Below are 17,478 nucleotides of genomic sequence, written 5' to 3' on the forward strand. Positions count from 1 at the left end.
TATCAATTTTTAAACAATTTCGTTAGTTAGCACGTTTTCAAAACTATTTAGAAAACTAACATTTCAAGTGTAATAAACTCGATTTTGGAGTGCTAAATTGAGTCCATTGAGCTTGATTTCCGCAGGAGAGCTGTACAAATCGAGTTTGTAGAACTCGATTTCTCAGCATAACTCTCTCACCCAACAAAATCCAGAGAATCCAGAGGGAAACATCACGATTTTTCACTCACCTACTTCTCTCCATCTCTCATTCATGTCCAACGAGGCGCAACAACACTTAACATTAACAATCAAGAAACCCAAAGACCTAGAGAGAACCCTCAACAACAAGAATCAAGAAACCCACCCAAAGATTCAGAGAGAAACATCAACAAACCCTGTCGTTGCCACCTAGAGCTTTTGTTGTCTGGGTTGAATCACTGCTGCCTCCTAGAGCCTTCGTCGTCACTGCCTAGGTTTGATCTCTCTGGATTTTTTTTTTTTTTTTTTTTTTTTTTTTTTTTTTTTTTTTTTTTTTTTTTGCCTTTGTAGTTTGGGTTTGTTCTTTTGCCTTCGTAGTTTAGGTTTGTTCTTCGTAGGAAGTTTGGGTTTCCATTTGTCTTCGTTGAAGAACACCAAAATCGAGTCTCTTAGACTCGATTTCTTACATTGAAAGTGAAATCGAGCCTCACAAACTCGATTTGTTTGGTCCAAAATCAAGTTTATTGCACTCGAGATGTTAGTTTTCTAAATATTTTTGAAAACATGTTAATTAACGAAATTGTTTGAAAATTAGGGTTATTTTGAAGAAGAAAAAAAATCCCACGTTTTGCAAATAAGTAATGAGAGGACTTGACTCCTTTATCCGCTTTGGGAGACCAATGATGGTTGTGAGAAAATGGAATTTGGGAGAAAACTGAATTACTTCATTAATTAATTAGCACAAGGCTTCATATACAAGATCGGGCTCAACCCAGAAAAGAAGAAGAGCAAAACAACCTAACTAAACAGACTGACAGAAATCCTAACAACCTCACGCACGTGTGAACACTAAAAACAGAAAGACTGAAAAGAAAGCAAACTACATGTCGTTTTCTATAATAACTAATACAACAGTAAGACTAAACTACAAGCGTTTCTGGTCTAGCTCCTTCTTAGCAAGTCTGATTGATCTTCAATTGCTGGTGCATCTACTAAGGCTTGCTCACTCTGTTCTGACTGATCTCCTAGCTTTACATATGAACTCTATTGATATACATTGTCTTGATAGTGGTGGTGATGGCAATTTGCTCGGTATAAAGTCTTAAATTGTTCTTTACAGGCATTTTAGTATTTTTACATTTTCATGTGAGATTTCATTTAATATTCTGTTTTCAGTCAACAAAAATAAAAACAAAAACCATTTTCATACTAGCTTTGCTTTCCATTTCTATTATTAAGAGCTCTTAATAATGTTATAGAATATATGAATTCCATTGTTGGTTTATATGGTTGCAATATGTGCAATTTTATCCTCTCTAATTTCTTTGATAGTTTAAGTTGTATTAATTTTTTTGAATGTTGGAATTTTATTTTTATCCCTAGGAGGCTAGAAGTGGCAACATGTTAGCCCACGACATTGCCCGTTGGACTTCCTCTTGGAATTGGGATGACTTCTTATCCACTTAAGTTTTCTTCATGAATGTGGAGATGGGCCTGCTCCTCTTCCGTCTCCTATGGATATATATATATATATATATATATATATATATATATATATATATATATATATATATATATATATATATATAAAGATTTCATTATTGTAGGACAAAAAAAAAAGAAAGAGGTAATTACACTCCCTTCATTGAGATTTGAAAAAATGATACTCTACTCTAAACTTGAAAGAAAAAAAAAATCTCTATTAATATCTGATTGACCAAATTTTGTTAAATTAATATTAAAAATATTATATATTAACTTGCTCTTTGCTTAAGAGCAGGTTTTAAAATTATCTTATTTTATAATTAAAATTCATTGTTTTAAATTTTTAATTAAAATGTATTTTAAAATATTAAGTATGAATTTTACTTATTATTTTTTGTTGCAAGTGTTTTAGTGCTTGATAAACTTTGCATTTTTATTTTAAATTTATAAATTTTTTTTTACTAATGATGGTTAAATTTTTGTAATGAGATTCTTATAAAAATTTAGAATATTTCATTACTAATATAAACAAAAAAGGGAGAATAATAATTGTGGGGGGTAAAAGACTAATAGGCCCATTTCAATATCTATACTGGGCTAGGGGCCCAGCCCATGGAAAAACTCTTCCTCGGCCATGGGAAAATCCTCCTCGGATGGATATAGCCGAGAGTAAAAGAGATAACAGACCTCCGGTAGCGGGACTCCAGATCGTTTCACAGGGCAGGGAAAGCACGAAAGTAGAGAAAGACAACAGATAGAACGGAAGCGTCTAAGGGAAGGCTGCCTTTATTGCATTCAGTGACTTGTGCCTGACACAGCCATACTTCTATGTCCTTACAACCACTCCCAACAACTGGAGGTAGGGGCTGATGGGACAAGTACCTACCCTAGGGATCTCATTCAGGAGGAGGAAAACGACTATAAAAAGGGGAGTAAAGAGAAACAGGGGAGAGGGGACCCCAACACACCAGAAGCACTAGAAAAAGCTCCTCAGATCTTGCCGAGGACCAAATTTTCTCTGTTAAACTTGGCCCATGGGGAATACCTTGATGGTCGTCATTCACACACCAAAGCCCAGCTCTCTGGCCCACTCTCTACAAATTCATTGTATTGGGCTCACTGGTCTAAGGTTCCATGCATCTTGGACTTGGCCTGAAAAAATGTGACCCTACAATTGGCGCCATTTGTTGGAAGAGCTTGAGTGTTAGCAAGTGCAACGACCAATCACAGCGGGGTCAAGCTTCTGCCACCAGGAGTCCATCAGAAAGATCGTTGTGGCGGTGGTACAAGCTACATGAAAGCCTCCCCCTTACTTCCCAAAACACATCGTCATTGTTGTCACTCAGTCTCCACTTAGGCCCATACTTCGAAGTGTTGATTACGTGGGAAGGGTTGTTAACTGAAACGTGGTCCTAGGGGCTTCTGATGTTAGACATTTACCCCGAACACCTGACAAGGGGCTAACTCTCGCGGGCCTAGTAGTCCAGTCCGTTGAATCTCCTACGGAGAGAGAAGTTGATAACCTAAACTCAAGTGCTAGGCAGAACCAAGGCCTTGCATGGTCCTCGAACCCAAGCCTATGGGGAAACTAAACACTCTGAAAACAAAGCCCAAGTGCTAGGCAGAACCAAGGCCTTGCATGGTCCTCGGACTCAAGCCTATGGGGAAACTAGACACTCTGAAAACAAAGCCCAAGTGCTAGACAGAACCAAAGCCTTGCATGGTTCTCGGACTCAAGCCTATGGGGAAACTAGACACTCTGAAAACAAAACCCAAGTGCTAGACAGAACCAAGGCCTTGCATGGTCCTCGGACTCAAGCTTATGGGGAAACTAGACACTCTGAAAACAAAGCCCAAGTGCTAAACAGAACCAAGGTCCTGCATGGTCCTCAGACTCAAGCCTATGGGGAAACTACATTGAAAACAAAGCCTAAGTGCTAGACAGAACCAAGGCCTTGCATGGTCCTCAGACTTAAGCTTATGGGGAAACTACACTGAAAACAAAGCCCAAGTGCTAGACAGAACCAAGGCCTTGCATGGTCCTCGGACTCAAGCCTGTGAGGAAACTACACTAAAAACAAAGCCCAAGTGCTAGACAGAACCAAGGCCTTGCATGGTCCTCGGACTCAAGCCTATGAGGAAACTAGACACTCTGAAAACAAAGCCCAAGTGCTAGATAGAACTAAGGCCTTGCATGGTTCTCGGACTTAAGCCTATGGGGAAATTAGACATTCTGAAAACAAAACCCAAGTGCTAGACAAAACCAAAGCCTTGCATGGTCCTCGGACTCAAGCCTATGGGAAAACTAGACATTCTGAAAACAAAGCCTAAGTGCTAGACAGAACTAAGGTCTTGCATGGTCCTCGGACTCAACCTTTGGGGAAACTACACTGAAAACAAAGCTCAAGTGCTAGACAGAACCAAGGCCTTGCATTGTCCTCGGACTCAAGCCTATGGGGAAACTACACTGAAAACAAAGCCCAAGTGCTAGACAGAACCAAGGCCTTGCATGGTCCTCGGACTCAAGCCTATGGGGAAACTACACTGAAAACAAAGACTAAGTGCTAGACAGAACCAAGACCTTGCATGGTCCTCGGCCCTCCGGCCTTATGGAAACTAATACACAATGGTGCCTTTCTGTATTGAGACCAGGTACGGTCATGCCTCAGTCCTTAGACCATATAACTAAAAGAAGTTAAAGCTACGAATATCATCGGAAACGCGGGAAAGAACCCTAATGCCCAGCGACCCCTTCAGCCAGTTTATTTCAGATTACACATCCTTAGGCGGTTACTCCGTCTGCAATATGGAACGTGCGGCTGTTACCCCGGTTAGTCCTATATAGTTAACTTGTTTAAAAATCGGCACTATTGTACTTATCGATTTCGATAAATAACTCTACCGATGAAGGCATCGGTTCTAAATACGGTTCAAAAGAAAAACACTACATCCATTCACAAGATAATTATTGCAGAAGAGAAAGATACGTAAAATGCGATAAAATCATCTTTTATTAGATCATGAGATAGTACAATATATATAGGGGCTTCAACAAGCCTACAATCATAAGCTAACTAAAAAAAAAAATAATAATAATAATAATACACGGGGACGATAGATCCTTCAATTTTGCTCTAACAACGACTAGGCAAGTCCGGGTGGCACTAGTGATGGAAGAGAGAAAGAAGCAGAGGCACCTGGGTGGCACCAGTGATGGAAGAGAAGAAGAAGCGAAGGCACCTGGGTGGCACCAGTGATGGAAGAGAGGAAGAAGCAGAGGCACCTGGATGGCACCAGTGATGGAAGAGAGGTGATGGAAGAGAGGAAGAAGTAGAGGCACCTAGATGGCACCAGTGATGGAAGAGAGGAAGAAGCGGGGATGCCCAATCCCCATACCTGCTCTGGTAGTAATCGAGCAAGTATCGTTCTAGCAGCAATCGAGCAAGTATCGGATTTTGGCTGAAGGGAGAAGAGGCTCTTTTCTTGCCTTGTCAAGAAGAATAAAGGCCTTGAGCCTTTGTCTCCCTTGTCCTGACCGGGCCATTCTGAATCTCGGAGATACCCTAGGCTTCTGAAAAGGGTTTTGTTCCTTCACCCTCATCCTAACCATGGTCATTTCACTCCCAAAATCTTAGTCACTCTCATAGTAGGGACTTTGGGAACATTTGAGGAGTTAGAAACCTGAAAACTCAAGGCTCTGCAAATAAAGATGGACTATCTCCCACTGCGTGTCTTATATAGGAGACGAATCTAAGACAATCAATTCGCTCTGAAACCCCAAGACGGAATTACAAACGAGATTAATCTCGCTCGAATTTCAAAATAGTCTTCAGCCATTGGATTTATGTCACCTCGTGAAAGAGTCCTAATTAAAGCGCGCCTTGTGTACCGAAACGACAGGGATGTGGTTGGGATAGATTAAAAGAATGTCTCGTAGCCAGGAACGCGCCTCGAGCAAACGAAGAGACTCTGGCATTAATGGAAGGCAAGACTTGGGAAACCATGACAGAGGCCCGATGTCACCAAAACCCTCATGTCCGTCCGAGGAGCCGAACAATAGGATTTTGAGGGGTTATTGTGGGGGGTAAAAGACTAATAGGCCCATTTCAATATCTATACCGGGCCAGGGGGCTAGCCCATGGAAAAACCCCTCCTCGGCCATGGGAAAATCCTCATCGGATGGATATAGCCGAGGGTAAAAGAGATAACAGACCACCGGTAGCGGGACTCCAGATCGTTTCACAGGGCAGGGAAAGCACGAAAGTAGAGAAAGACAACATATAGAAAGGAAGCGTCTAAGGGAAGGCTGCCTTTATTGCATTTAGTGCCTTGTGCCTGACACAGCCATACTTCTCTGTCCTTACAACCACTCCCAACAACTGGAGGTAGGGGCTGATGGGACAAGTACTTACCCTAAGGACCCCATTCAGGAGGAGGAAAATGACTATAAAAAGGGGAGTAAAGAGAAACAAGGGAGAGGGGACCCCAACACACCAGAAGCACCAGAAAAAGCTCCTCGGATCTTGCCGAGGACCAATTTTTATCTGTTAAACTCGACCCATGGGGAATACCTTGATAGTTGTCATTCACACACCAAAGCCTAGCTCTCTGGCCCACTCTCTACAAATTCATTGTATTGGGCTCATTGGTCTAAGGTTCCATGCATCTTGGACTTGGCCTGAAAAAATGTGACCTTACAATAATTTTTTTCAAACCTTTTATAATTAAAATTCATTGTTTTAAATTTTTAATTAAAATGTATTTTAAAATATTAAGTATGAATTTTACTTATTATTTTTTGTTGCAAGTGTTTTAGTGTTTGATAAACTTTGCATTTTTATTTTAAATTTATAAATTTTTTTTACTAATGATGGTTAAATTTTTGTAATGAGATTCTTATAAAAATTTAGAATATTTCATTACTAATATAAACAGAAAAGGGAGAATAATAATTTTTTTCAAACCTTAAAAGAAGGTGATGTCATTTTTCCAAACTTCAAGGAGAAAAATGTAATTACCCAAAAAAAAATGGGAGTAGGAACTATAATTCTTATCAATATAAAAATAAAGTGAAATAAGAAAGGCCAAAATACAAAATTTTGAAATGTAAAGATTTTTTTTATTTTAATTTTTTTAAGATGAGAAAATGTAAAGATAATGAAAAGAAAATGTTAAAAAAGAAAGAGACCTCAAGTTTGTGATCCGAACCCGCCCAAACCGAACAGTTTGGCGGGTGGCCTAGAATAGAATAAAAATGTCATCGAGTTTGGTAGTAGACATCCCCACCTCCACCTCGAATTGGTGCGTTAACTACTTTAATTGCCACTTGCGTCGCTCTCGATTCCTTCCTTCTACTACTTTATCTCATCGCTCCACCCTTTTGACTTTGAGAACCACTTCCACTTCCACTTCCACCTCTCTCTCAAGGTTTTCTTCTCTCCTCTCTTCTCTGCATTTGTGTTTTTAACTACGTGCTTTTTGTTGATTATCACTATCTATGAATTCATTGTTTTGTTTTGGAGGAATCTTGTACTCACATCACATGTTGTGTTGAATGATTGAACTAGTTTGTGATTTGTCTCTTGGTTTTTCCATTTTTTTGTTTTCTTTTTGGTTATGGATTAATTAATGGATTGGTATTAGCATAGCTGGGATTGTTGGGTTTTGGGTATTATAATAACAGTTCTAACTTCTAATGTTTAAGCCTGTAAAAGTGTGTTGTTGTCATTAAAAAGCTCTAAGAAACCCCACTAGTCAGGATCAGTAAAAATAAGGTTAAAATGCAAAAATCACCTTCTAAGTTTCACCGGAGTTCGTTTCAATCTCCTAAGTTTCAAGTTTATTCAAGGCCTCCTCGTCAATTTTCGTTAATTTTTAAAAAAAAATTCTGGAAAATATTTTTCAATCATTAATTGGATTTTTTTAATTTAAAATTTTTGAAGGAAAAAATTTTAAAAATTTGGACAATTAACCACAACATTGAAAAAAAGTTGATAAAGAGACCTTAATTGAATAAACTTGAAACTTATCAAAAAAAAAAAAAGGAATAAACTTGAAATTTGGAGGACTGAAACGAACAAAAACAAAGTTAAAGGACTGAAATGAATTCTGGTGAAACATAAAGTTGAAACATAGGGTAGAATCATCGAATCAGTTGGTTCATATGAAGTGTTGAAATGTATGTACACTGCAGCCAGCTGCACAGTACTCATTTGCCAGTGTAAGCCCCTAAAGAATTTGGGGTGATCAAAACAATACTGTATCTTTGTGGCACTACTCCTTGGAACTTGTAGGTTTATAACTTTCTGTTGACTTTAAGAACATTACCTTGTTCTTATAGTATCTCTCACCTTTGTTATTATTTTTGTTGCTCTTATCCTGTTTATTGATCTTCTTTGCCATTCAATGTTTAGTAAAATATTTTCAGCTTCTTTAGCCATGGAAGATTCTAAAGCTGTCCCAATAAAGGAAATGCCACTGGGATTAGATACAACCACCGAGGAAGAATATGCTTCGCAGTCTAAGTTACTTCAAGAGTTCACTAGTATTCCCAGCATTGACAAGGCTTGGACTTTTAAGTCTGACGATGGTATGACTGCTCATGCTTATAGTTTTATTTCCCCTTCTTTAATGTCTGCTCCTTTCTGCAAGACAGGCAGCAGGAGTTTCTGACAGTAATCTCTTTGCGTAAAACTTTTGCTGCAGGGATCGGTTCTCAAGCAATGTTTTCAATTAGCCAACCAAATCTTTTGGCAAACAAGAGGAGGAATTCTATTCTATCTACTCATATATTCAAGGACAATAACAGTTCTGTAAACTTTCGTTGGTCCCCATTTCCTGTTGAGATGACGGGAGTGTCTACAATTGTTCCATCACCATCAGGTTCAAAGCTTTTTGTGGTTCGAAATCCAGAAAGCGAGTCTCCATCTCAGTTTGAAATTTGGGGTTCATCTCAGTTGGAAAAGGAGTTCCACATTCCCCAATCTGTTCATGGCTCAGTATATACTGATGGATGGTAACTAATAGTATGAATCTAGTTTTTTGGGGATGACTTTATTTAGCATTTGATGTTAACCTGGTTTATAATTGACTTATTTGTGTATAACCTTAGCAGTAAAACTTGTTTAATTGTAAGTATTGATATTGCTTGTAGATGTACTAGTAGCAGCAGCAGTTGTACTGGTAGTGATGGTTGTAATTGTTGTAGTTCCTATATAGTTATAGCTATTCTAAATCATCCTCATGGACATAGACTCTTAATGGTGTAGGTTTGAGGGAATTTCCTGGAATTCTGATGAAACTCTCATTGCTTATGTTGCTGAGGAACCATCTCCCTCCAAGCCCACGTTTAATGATCTTGGCTACAAGAAAGGTGGTTCCACTGATAAGGACTGCAGTAGCTGGAAAGGACAAGGGGATTGGGAGGAGGAATGGGGGGAAACCTATGCAGGAAAAAGGCAGCCTGCACTTTTTGTAATCAATATCAACAGGTTGGTATCATTTCTTAAAAAATTTTATCAACACTATGGTAAGTTTATTGGAGCTTTTCTATAAATGGAAGAACCTTAATTTAAACTTACCTGTGTTGTACAGTGGAGAGGTACAGGCTGTAAAAGGAATTAAGAAGTCTTTGAGCATTGGCCAAGTTGTGTGGGCTCCATCAACTAAAGACATGCATCAATATTTGGTATTTGTTGGGTGGTCATCAGATACGAGAAAGCTTGGTATAAAGTACTGCTATAACAGGCCTTGTGCATTATATGCAGTTAAAGCACCAATTTATAAATCAGAAGCCAATGAACTTGAACTCAAGTGGGTTTACCCTCTTTTGTAAAATGATATTTTTTATTACATTTTTTTTCCCATGTGAATTGTTACATGCTTGAGGTCTATTACATGTATAAAAATACTTGTGAATTTCTTGTACTGTCTCAGAGATAGCTCAACTGAAGATGTGCCTGTGTTTAATCTTACTCAACAAATAAGCAGTGCCTTCTTTCCAAGGTTCAGGTATGCTACTAATATTGCATATGTGGTTGGTGTATCAACTTTTTTTCTTTACCCAGTCAAGTTTCTGATGTGGAGTGCTTTTATGAGTTTGGAGAAACTGTGGAACATACCTGTAGGGCCTCCAAGATATTTTGAGGGCAAGATGAAACAAGAGTTTGGTGAACAGTTTACTGCTTTTTCATTTAAGTTCTTCTCCCCCTTACTATTTTAAAGTAGTTTTCTAGTCATCATTTTGACCTTTTTTAAATGGTCAAGAATGAGATTGACATTTTTATCTTTCTTTCTTGGTGACAGTTTTCTTTTGTTCTTCTTTCCATTATGAAGTGCTTGTAAAAAGTAGAGTAAGATTGTCATCTGCGGGGTTCAAGTTGCCCAGTGGTGTTACCCCCCCCTCCCCCACTATTTACTAGTCAGATGGGGTTTTTTTGGGGGGGGGGGGGGGTGGGGGGGTGGGGGAAGAAGAAGTAAGATTGTTGTTTGCTGAATACTAATGGAAAAGCATGCCTTGTTGATCACTTAATGATCAATGTTTTCTCTGTATCCTTCATAATAACCATGTATCTACTAAACATGCTATAAGGAATAGCTTCAGAGCTTGATGATTGTATGCAAATTATTTTTCTTTCTCCAGCCCAGATGGAAAGTGCCTTGTGTTTTTAAGTGCAAGAAGCTCTGTGGATTCTGGAGCCCATTCTGCAACAGATTCACTTCACAGAATTGATTGGTCAACTGATGTGACGCTGTGGCCTTCTGCCAAAATTGTTGATGTAGTGAGTGCTTAAATTCTTTGTTAAGGAACTTGCATCTCAAGGATGCAAACTTCTGTATTCTCAAGCTCTGGAATTATAGAACTCAAATTATGGTTTTTCTTTGAGCTCGGCTGCTTTTGACTGCATAAGATTTTGGTCTATAGCTGCTATGTTATATATATACTAGAAGTGTCCTATATGACACATTTTATGTGGCTATCATGCGCTTTGAGTGCTAAATGGCAATGTGTAATAAGACTGAGGTAAATTATATGATTGTTCCAAATGAGCTGAATTATATGGTAGATTCAGCTAAGAGCCTAGGACTAAGGTGATATTTGAAAACTTAATCTAGTTTGGTTTAGAAACTCCCCAATTTGGAATATGCCTGCAACTTTTCTGGTCAGTTTGAGATTTTGCGGATGACAACTTTGTAAATTATATAATACCACTTCCTTCTTTCATCTTCAATAATTCAATACAATTAAAGATTTATTTAGAATGTAATTATAGAATTAGGACTGTGTGAGTTCCTTTTCCCATAATTTTCATGTAACTGAAAACTATTTCATCAATATAATTTTTTGAAGATCCCTGTTGTGATGAGTGCTGAGGATGGTCACTTGCCAGGGCTTTACTGTTCAAGTTTCCTTAGCAATCCTTGGCTTTCTGATGGATGCACTATGATCATATCTTCTTTCTGGAGAAGCAGTCAAGTAATACTTTCTGTGAATGTGTTGAGGTAATTGTAATGGCTGGCAGCTGGCTACATACCTTTTCATTTTTACTTATTTTTTTCTCCTCAAGTAGTCAGACATTGTAATGTCATTTCTACAATCAACTCATGATATCATCTGTCAAATTACAGTATGGAAGTATTACGTATCAGCCCTGCTGAGTCAAATTTTTCATGGAATGTCCTTACATTGGATGGGGATAATATTGTTGCTGGTAACATCTAATGCTGATTTTTACCCATATCCTGACCTATAATAGTTTATAAAATTGGCATAAAATTTAAGTTGTGTTTTACTGTTTGAAGTGTCTAGCAGTCCAGTTAATGTTCCTCAAATCAAGTATGGTTGTATTGTTGAGAAAAAAACTATAGCTGCTGCTTGGAGTTGGTTAGATGTATCAAGCTCCATATTCAAATGCTCTGAGAAGGTGTACTTAATTTTCTAATTTTCTTGTTTGTATTATATGAATCATTTTTGCATATAGAGATTGTCTTGCTAACAATTCTCTTATTGCTTCAGGTTAGATCTTTGCTCTCATCTCTTCAGTTCAGTATAATGGAGATACCAGTAAAGGATGTTTCTGATAGCTTGTCAAAAGGTATGGAAAGCCAATTTGATTTCTTTCTCAAACTTGGTCATCCACATTGAACATGGATATTTCCAATATCAGTCAAACTCATCTCTTCAGCTTAATTGCTATTATCGGGCATTGTTACAGTGGTCTAATGCTTACAATTTAATTGAGCATATTATAATATTTCCTTTTTTCATTAGTGTTCAACATGCTTTGGGTGACAAGAACAATAGCCACAAAATAAGTTAATGAGTTTTGAAAAAGACCTCTTCGAACCCCCACTCCCCTAAAATCTTAAGATAGTCCATATTTAGATTTTCATTGTTTTTTTTTTTTTAATCAACTTAAGTGGAATTTTTTGGTGATAAAAGCTAGGATGGAGTTCATTTTTCCATTAGTGGCTGCTTGAAGGGAAGTCAACTATTGCAAGCTATTTTAGTAATTAATGGAACCAGTAAAAGTATCAATTTGTTGTTTATTGCATACCTATGATTTCATTATAAATAAATAAAATTTGTCACTTCACAAGGATCACGTTCAGTTCTGGAAGAAAGGGAAGAATATAGAACTAGCTTCTTTTAAGCCAACTTTTTGGCAAGTATATATCCAAATGAATATGATTAAGAAGGAATTATAGCTGATGCAACGTGCATCAGTAAATGAGATTTTCAGTAGCATATATTAAATTGGAGCTAATGAGCTCTAGCTCAAATGGGCTTCGTCTTTCCATAATAATGGGATGGAGGGTGAGGTTGTGGGTTTTCAACCCACTAGGTGTATAGCTTACCACTCAAAAAATTATATCAAATAGAAGGAATATGATAATGATAAATTTGCCACATTCGTGAACCATATTTAAGGAAACAGTACTTATTGATGGAAAAATTTGGGATTGCATTGATCTTTGTAAGCAAGACTGGACTCTTTTCTTTCAAAATAGAATTGATCATGTATATTAGAAGGTCTGGGTATTTTAATGATATGCTTAACGGAGACAAATGTTTGATTTAGCTGGTTATCGGAACTAAACATTTAATGGGGTTTTTTTTTTTAATAAACAAAAGTTTTAAAGGGAAATATATTTTGTAGTTCTCTTGCCCTTTACTAGGAACTGTGTGATATTGTAATTGTAATCATAATATTCTTGTGTTAAAGAGCATTAATATTTATAGCCTATGTGTTTTTAATTCATTTCAGGTGCTAGCAAACCTTTTGAAGCTATATTTGTTTCTTCAAACTCTAAGAAAAGTGATGCTTGCGATCCTTTAATTGTAATTCTTCATGGAGGTCCGCATTCTGTCTCGTTGACAAGCTTTTCAAAGTCCTCGGCATTTCTTTCTTCAATTGGATTCAGTTTATTGATTGTCAACTATAGGTACACTATTATTATGAGTATTATCAGAATTTTTTTTTAAATAATTTAAATCAGCATCAGAATACTTATGCTCAATGATCAATATATGTTGTGGTCAACCATCATATTCCATGATCCACCAGAATCTGGTTGATTATGAGGGGCCTTTTTCTCTCTCATCACCCTCCCCCACACCCCCCCCACCCCCCCAAAAAAAAAAAAAAATCCCACTGAAGACAAAGCCTTTTCTTTTCCAAGATGAAGTTCCCTCACTTATGAGGTGCTGTTGCTTGATAAGACAATAGTGGAACCGATTCTGATACCTAAATGAAGGGAAGGGATTCTCAAAATTTAAGAATTTGGAACAAATGGAATACAAAAATGAATATTTTAACCTTAAAGGGGACCAACATTTTGACACTCAATAAAAAATTGGCAAAATTATTAACTTGGTCCTTCAATTATTAGGTAAAATTCAATTTGGTTGCTCAACTACTAATTTTGTCATTTTAGTCCCTCAACTGTTAATTGTGTCAATTTAATCCTTTGACTTTCAAAATCACATCCATTTCATCCTTGGAACTCCTGTGTTCTAATGTTAACAGAATTAATTGTTGTAGCAAATAAAATATATATTAAAAGGTTAATATCGAAAGTTTAAAATTTTAAATCGTCCATTTTAATTATTAAATATGTTAAAATGTAAACAGAGAGAAGAAGCAAGGATGAAATTGACCTGATTTTGAAAGTTTAATGACTAAATTGAACTTCACCTAATAGTTGGAGGACCAAAATAGTAATTTAAGATTAAAATTTTCAATGCGTTTAATTGATCACTGTGTATTGCATTCACCTTTTTGTCTCTGAAATTTCATGAAAAATGAATTTTACCCTTTCTTGGAGACCTCTCCTGGATTTTTCCTTTAGGTGTATACCTAAATTGCTTTGGTAATTCAATTATTTGGCTATCTGCCTTCAAGGAAAAAGAGGTTTAGATTGATTCACTGTGCATCAAAAGGTTGAGCTGATTTGACTGTAAAATAATATTCTTAAGAAATTTGGAATTTTGGAGTGATTTCTATAGCATTCGCAAACAACATTCAGAAAAAGGTCTTTGTTTGTAAAACTTGAGATTAAAAACCATAGTTTCTTTGGCCTCAGGATTCTATCTTATGTCCTAGATCTTGAGTTAAGATGCGAATCTTTTCGTTATATCGATTAAAGTTTTTTTTTTTTTTTTTCATCCTTTTGAGAAATGAAAAATGTCTCTCAAGTGTTATTTGCTTTCAATTATTAATGGTTTAAGAGGAAGTGGTATGCCAATTGCTTTTTGCATGCTACTTGATTTTACAGAATCTTTAATATTTGTTTGTGTCTTTTAGGATTTTAAGGATCACATGCTTGAAAAAGCCTCTTTTGAATACCAATATTACTTTTTTTTTTTTATAGGTAATAAGAGTATTATTAAAAAAACTATAAAACTAAAGTAAGTAAGCAAATACAAGGTGTTCATGATGGTGAACACAAAGAAATGCAACAAGCAAACAATCAGCATCAAACAACAAGTAAAAACTTAAAGTGCAATACTAAGAGAAGAAATAAACTCCAAGATAGTAGAGCAGTATTACTTACATCAACAAATGGCTGATTATCTTTCTAGCATCTTCTAACATGGTAATTTATCTCAGAGGTTCACTAGGTTTTGGTGAAGAAGCATTACAATCTCTTCCAGGGAAAGTTGGGCAACAGGTACTTATTATGTATCTAGTTTTGTTACACCTGCTATGGTCATTTTTTTTTCTTTTTAATTTTAAAAATGGTATCTGAATTCTTGCTTTGCTAAACTAGTTGGGAATCTCATATAAACCCTATTTTTTAATCTATATTATGCGCAGGATGTAAATGATGTACTCACAGCTATAGATCATGTCATTGACAAGGGACTCGCCAGTTCATCAAAAATTACAGTGCTTGGTGGTTCCCATGGGGGCTTTCTGACAACCCACTTGATTGGCCAGGTGCTTTAATTATGAAATTTTTATATTTTTACTGGCCCTCGTTTTTTTTTTTGTTGGTAATTTAATTTATCTCTCAATCTTTCCTCCTATATCCCTTGTGCCTTCCAAGTTTTATTTATTTTGAGTCTAGCATTTGATTGTTAAGATATCTACTACCAGCTAGTGGTTTTCCACAAAGAAATCTCTTCCATTATGGATTAGATAGCTGAGAGATTAGTGCAAGTCAAACTTATAAGTGGGCTACTTGTCATACATGGACTGGTGGTCTTGTGTGTCATGTTTTTATTATTTCTCTGTTTAATTTATGGTGCACTGCATGCAAATACTTGGTAAAGTGGATGTTATGATTAATGATGCACATTCATATTTGAATTCTCAAATGAACAGGGGCTCACTTAAGAATCGGATCATATTTGTTTTCAAATGCTGCAGGCACCAGATAAGTTTGTTGCTGCTGTAGCGAGGAATCCTGTTTGTAACTTGGCATTGATGGTTGGTACAACAGATATCCCTGATTGGTGCTATGTGGAGGCCTGTGGAAGCAAGGGGAAAGATATCTTTTCGGAAGCACCTTCAGCTGATTACTTAACACTCTTTCACAACAAGTCTCCTATTTCACACCTCTCAAAGGTATGCTTAAAGGAGGCTTGATTTTTAATCAATATATTCAGAAGTTTAATGGCAGATTCTCATAAAAGCACATTAGAATGTAAAAATAATTCTACTGACTGAAAATAAATAAATAAACAAAATCAAATCAATGCAACAATGCCTACTCCAACCTCAAATGTCAGCTCTGCTAGGTTCAGAAATAAATCCTGCAAGCTGTGTTCTTGTTGTCATCATTTGAAGCTGAATGTTGATAGAATAACTTAAAACCAATAAATTGAGAAATCTAAATTTCCTTGATATCAAAGCAGGAGATACGACCTTTTTCTTTTCAACATGAGAAGCTTCTAGTAAACTATTTTCACATCATATGGGGTCAAACTTATTGTTATGTCAAGTCTTCAATCAGGAACTGTAAAAGTTGCATCTAGTTTCCTTTTAGAGTGTATCTTCAAATAATTTTAGTAGGTTGCTATGGAAATAAATGTGGTACTAATTACTTTGATGATATCTACAGGTCAAAACACCAACCCTTTTTCTTTTAGGTGCTCAGGATCTCCGTGTTCCAGTTTCTAATGGATTGCAAGTAAGACATTCTTTTCCTGTTTTAAATGATGAAGTACATTGTTGACATTTTTATTTCAGTTTCATGGTTTTCCAACTACTACTAGTGCTCAATTAATCACTATCTTAGGATGCAATGAAAACAAAAACAGACACAAACAGTGGGGGAATAGTCTGTTTCTCTTGCTACCATATTTAAATGATGTTGATATTTGAAATATGCAGTATGCACGGGCACTGAGAGAGAAAGGTGGTGAGGTTAAAGTTATTGTGTTTCCCAATGATGCACATGAAATTGGAAGGTAATAATTAGTCCTACATGCACTCCTAGTCTCCTACATCCTAGTCAACACAGTTAATCTCAAAGCTGATGTTGGACAATGTATTGTTGACTGATATATCCTCTCCCTTTTCCCCTTTAATTGCAGGCCACAATCTGACTTTGAAAGCTTTCTTAATATTGGAGTTTGGTTCAGAAAGTATTGTAAATGAGCGGGCATTGCCACCCTTTGTTGAGCCTATGGCTTTTATGTCTAAATGGGAAGTATCAATTGTGGTAGAGACTTGAAAGGTATCAAATCCACTTATAATCAATTCTTCACCTTGATCTTAGTGGTCATTCTCCTTGCCCTAGTCCTTGATGTAAAGCATTCATTCTAAATAAAAACTTTACATTTGCCAATGAGCTCTAACTCAATTGGCATCTCCTTCTCCTACTCTTATAAATTCTAGGTGGAGTGTGAGATATTTGGTTCTAGACCCATTGGATGCACATGTGACTTACAAATAATAATAAAAAAAGGTTGTAACTTCATGTCGTAAAATCTTGTATTTACTTCTCAAAACAAATAACCTTATCTTTCTCAAGCCATTATTGTTTGCTTCATTTTAAGCTTTTTTTATTGGTTTTAGGAAGTTTGCAGATCCCTTATGTGAATGCTAAAATTTGACCCGCAAGAGTTGTTTGACTAAGGCATGTACATGGCAGCAAATTCAATTATCATATGTGCCGCTTTTGTGTCTCCCATGGAGACGATTCATTTTTGACATTGCATCTCCAAAATTGTGTTCATGTCAACATTGCATTTCGGTCCAGTGTGTCAAAGTTAGTTATGATGGAGCATGGGTTATTTTTCTTGGTGATCTGGAGCAGGTTTGGTGGCCTATACCATGCAGCATGTTAAAATAGATAAATGGT

General features: G+C 36.6%; 1 protein-coding gene across 4 annotated transcripts in view; it reads left to right on the forward strand.

Annotated features, from left to right (window-relative positions):
* The window catches only part of LOC126688759 (acylamino-acid-releasing enzyme-like), a 34,396-nt gene extending 17,292 nt beyond the window's left edge, over positions 1 to 17,104 (forward strand). The window contains exons 1-18 of one of the 4 annotated variants that reach the window (XM_050383572.1): positions 6,876 to 7,092; positions 8,079 to 8,254; positions 8,371 to 8,680; positions 8,934 to 9,155; positions 9,259 to 9,477; positions 9,601 to 9,675; positions 10,307 to 10,445; positions 11,015 to 11,166; positions 11,293 to 11,375; positions 11,467 to 11,588; positions 11,681 to 11,759; positions 12,933 to 13,110; positions 14,778 to 14,838; positions 14,985 to 15,107; positions 15,540 to 15,737; positions 16,234 to 16,302; positions 16,506 to 16,582; positions 16,709 to 17,104. In XM_050383572.1, coding sequence (XP_050239529.1) covers positions 6,920 to 7,092; positions 8,079 to 8,254; positions 8,371 to 8,680; positions 8,934 to 9,155; positions 9,259 to 9,477; positions 9,601 to 9,675; positions 10,307 to 10,445; positions 11,015 to 11,166; positions 11,293 to 11,375; positions 11,467 to 11,588; positions 11,681 to 11,759; positions 12,933 to 13,110; positions 14,778 to 14,838; positions 14,985 to 15,107; positions 15,540 to 15,737; positions 16,234 to 16,302; positions 16,506 to 16,582; positions 16,709 to 16,772 — 2,520 coding nt within the window. In that variant the 5' untranslated portion in view covers positions 6,876 to 6,919 and the 3' untranslated portion in view covers positions 16,773 to 17,104. Of the gene's footprint in view, positions 1 to 6,875; positions 7,093 to 8,078; positions 8,255 to 8,370; positions 8,681 to 8,933; positions 9,156 to 9,258; positions 9,478 to 9,600; positions 9,676 to 10,306; positions 10,446 to 11,014; positions 11,167 to 11,292; positions 11,376 to 11,466; positions 11,589 to 11,680; positions 11,760 to 12,932; positions 13,111 to 14,777; positions 14,839 to 14,984; positions 15,108 to 15,539; positions 15,738 to 16,233; positions 16,303 to 16,505; positions 16,583 to 16,708 lie in introns of those variants that run through there. The other 3 variants (XM_050383574.1, XM_050383573.1, XM_050383575.1) reach the window with 3 other exon arrangements.
* The last annotated feature ends 374 nt before the right edge of the window (positions 17,105 to 17,478 follow it).

Source organism: Quercus robur, chromosome 6 (assembly GCF_932294415.1).
Source record: "Quercus robur chromosome 6, dhQueRobu3.1, whole genome shotgun sequence".
NCBI lineage: Eukaryota > Viridiplantae > Streptophyta > Magnoliopsida > Fagales > Fagaceae > Quercus > Quercus robur.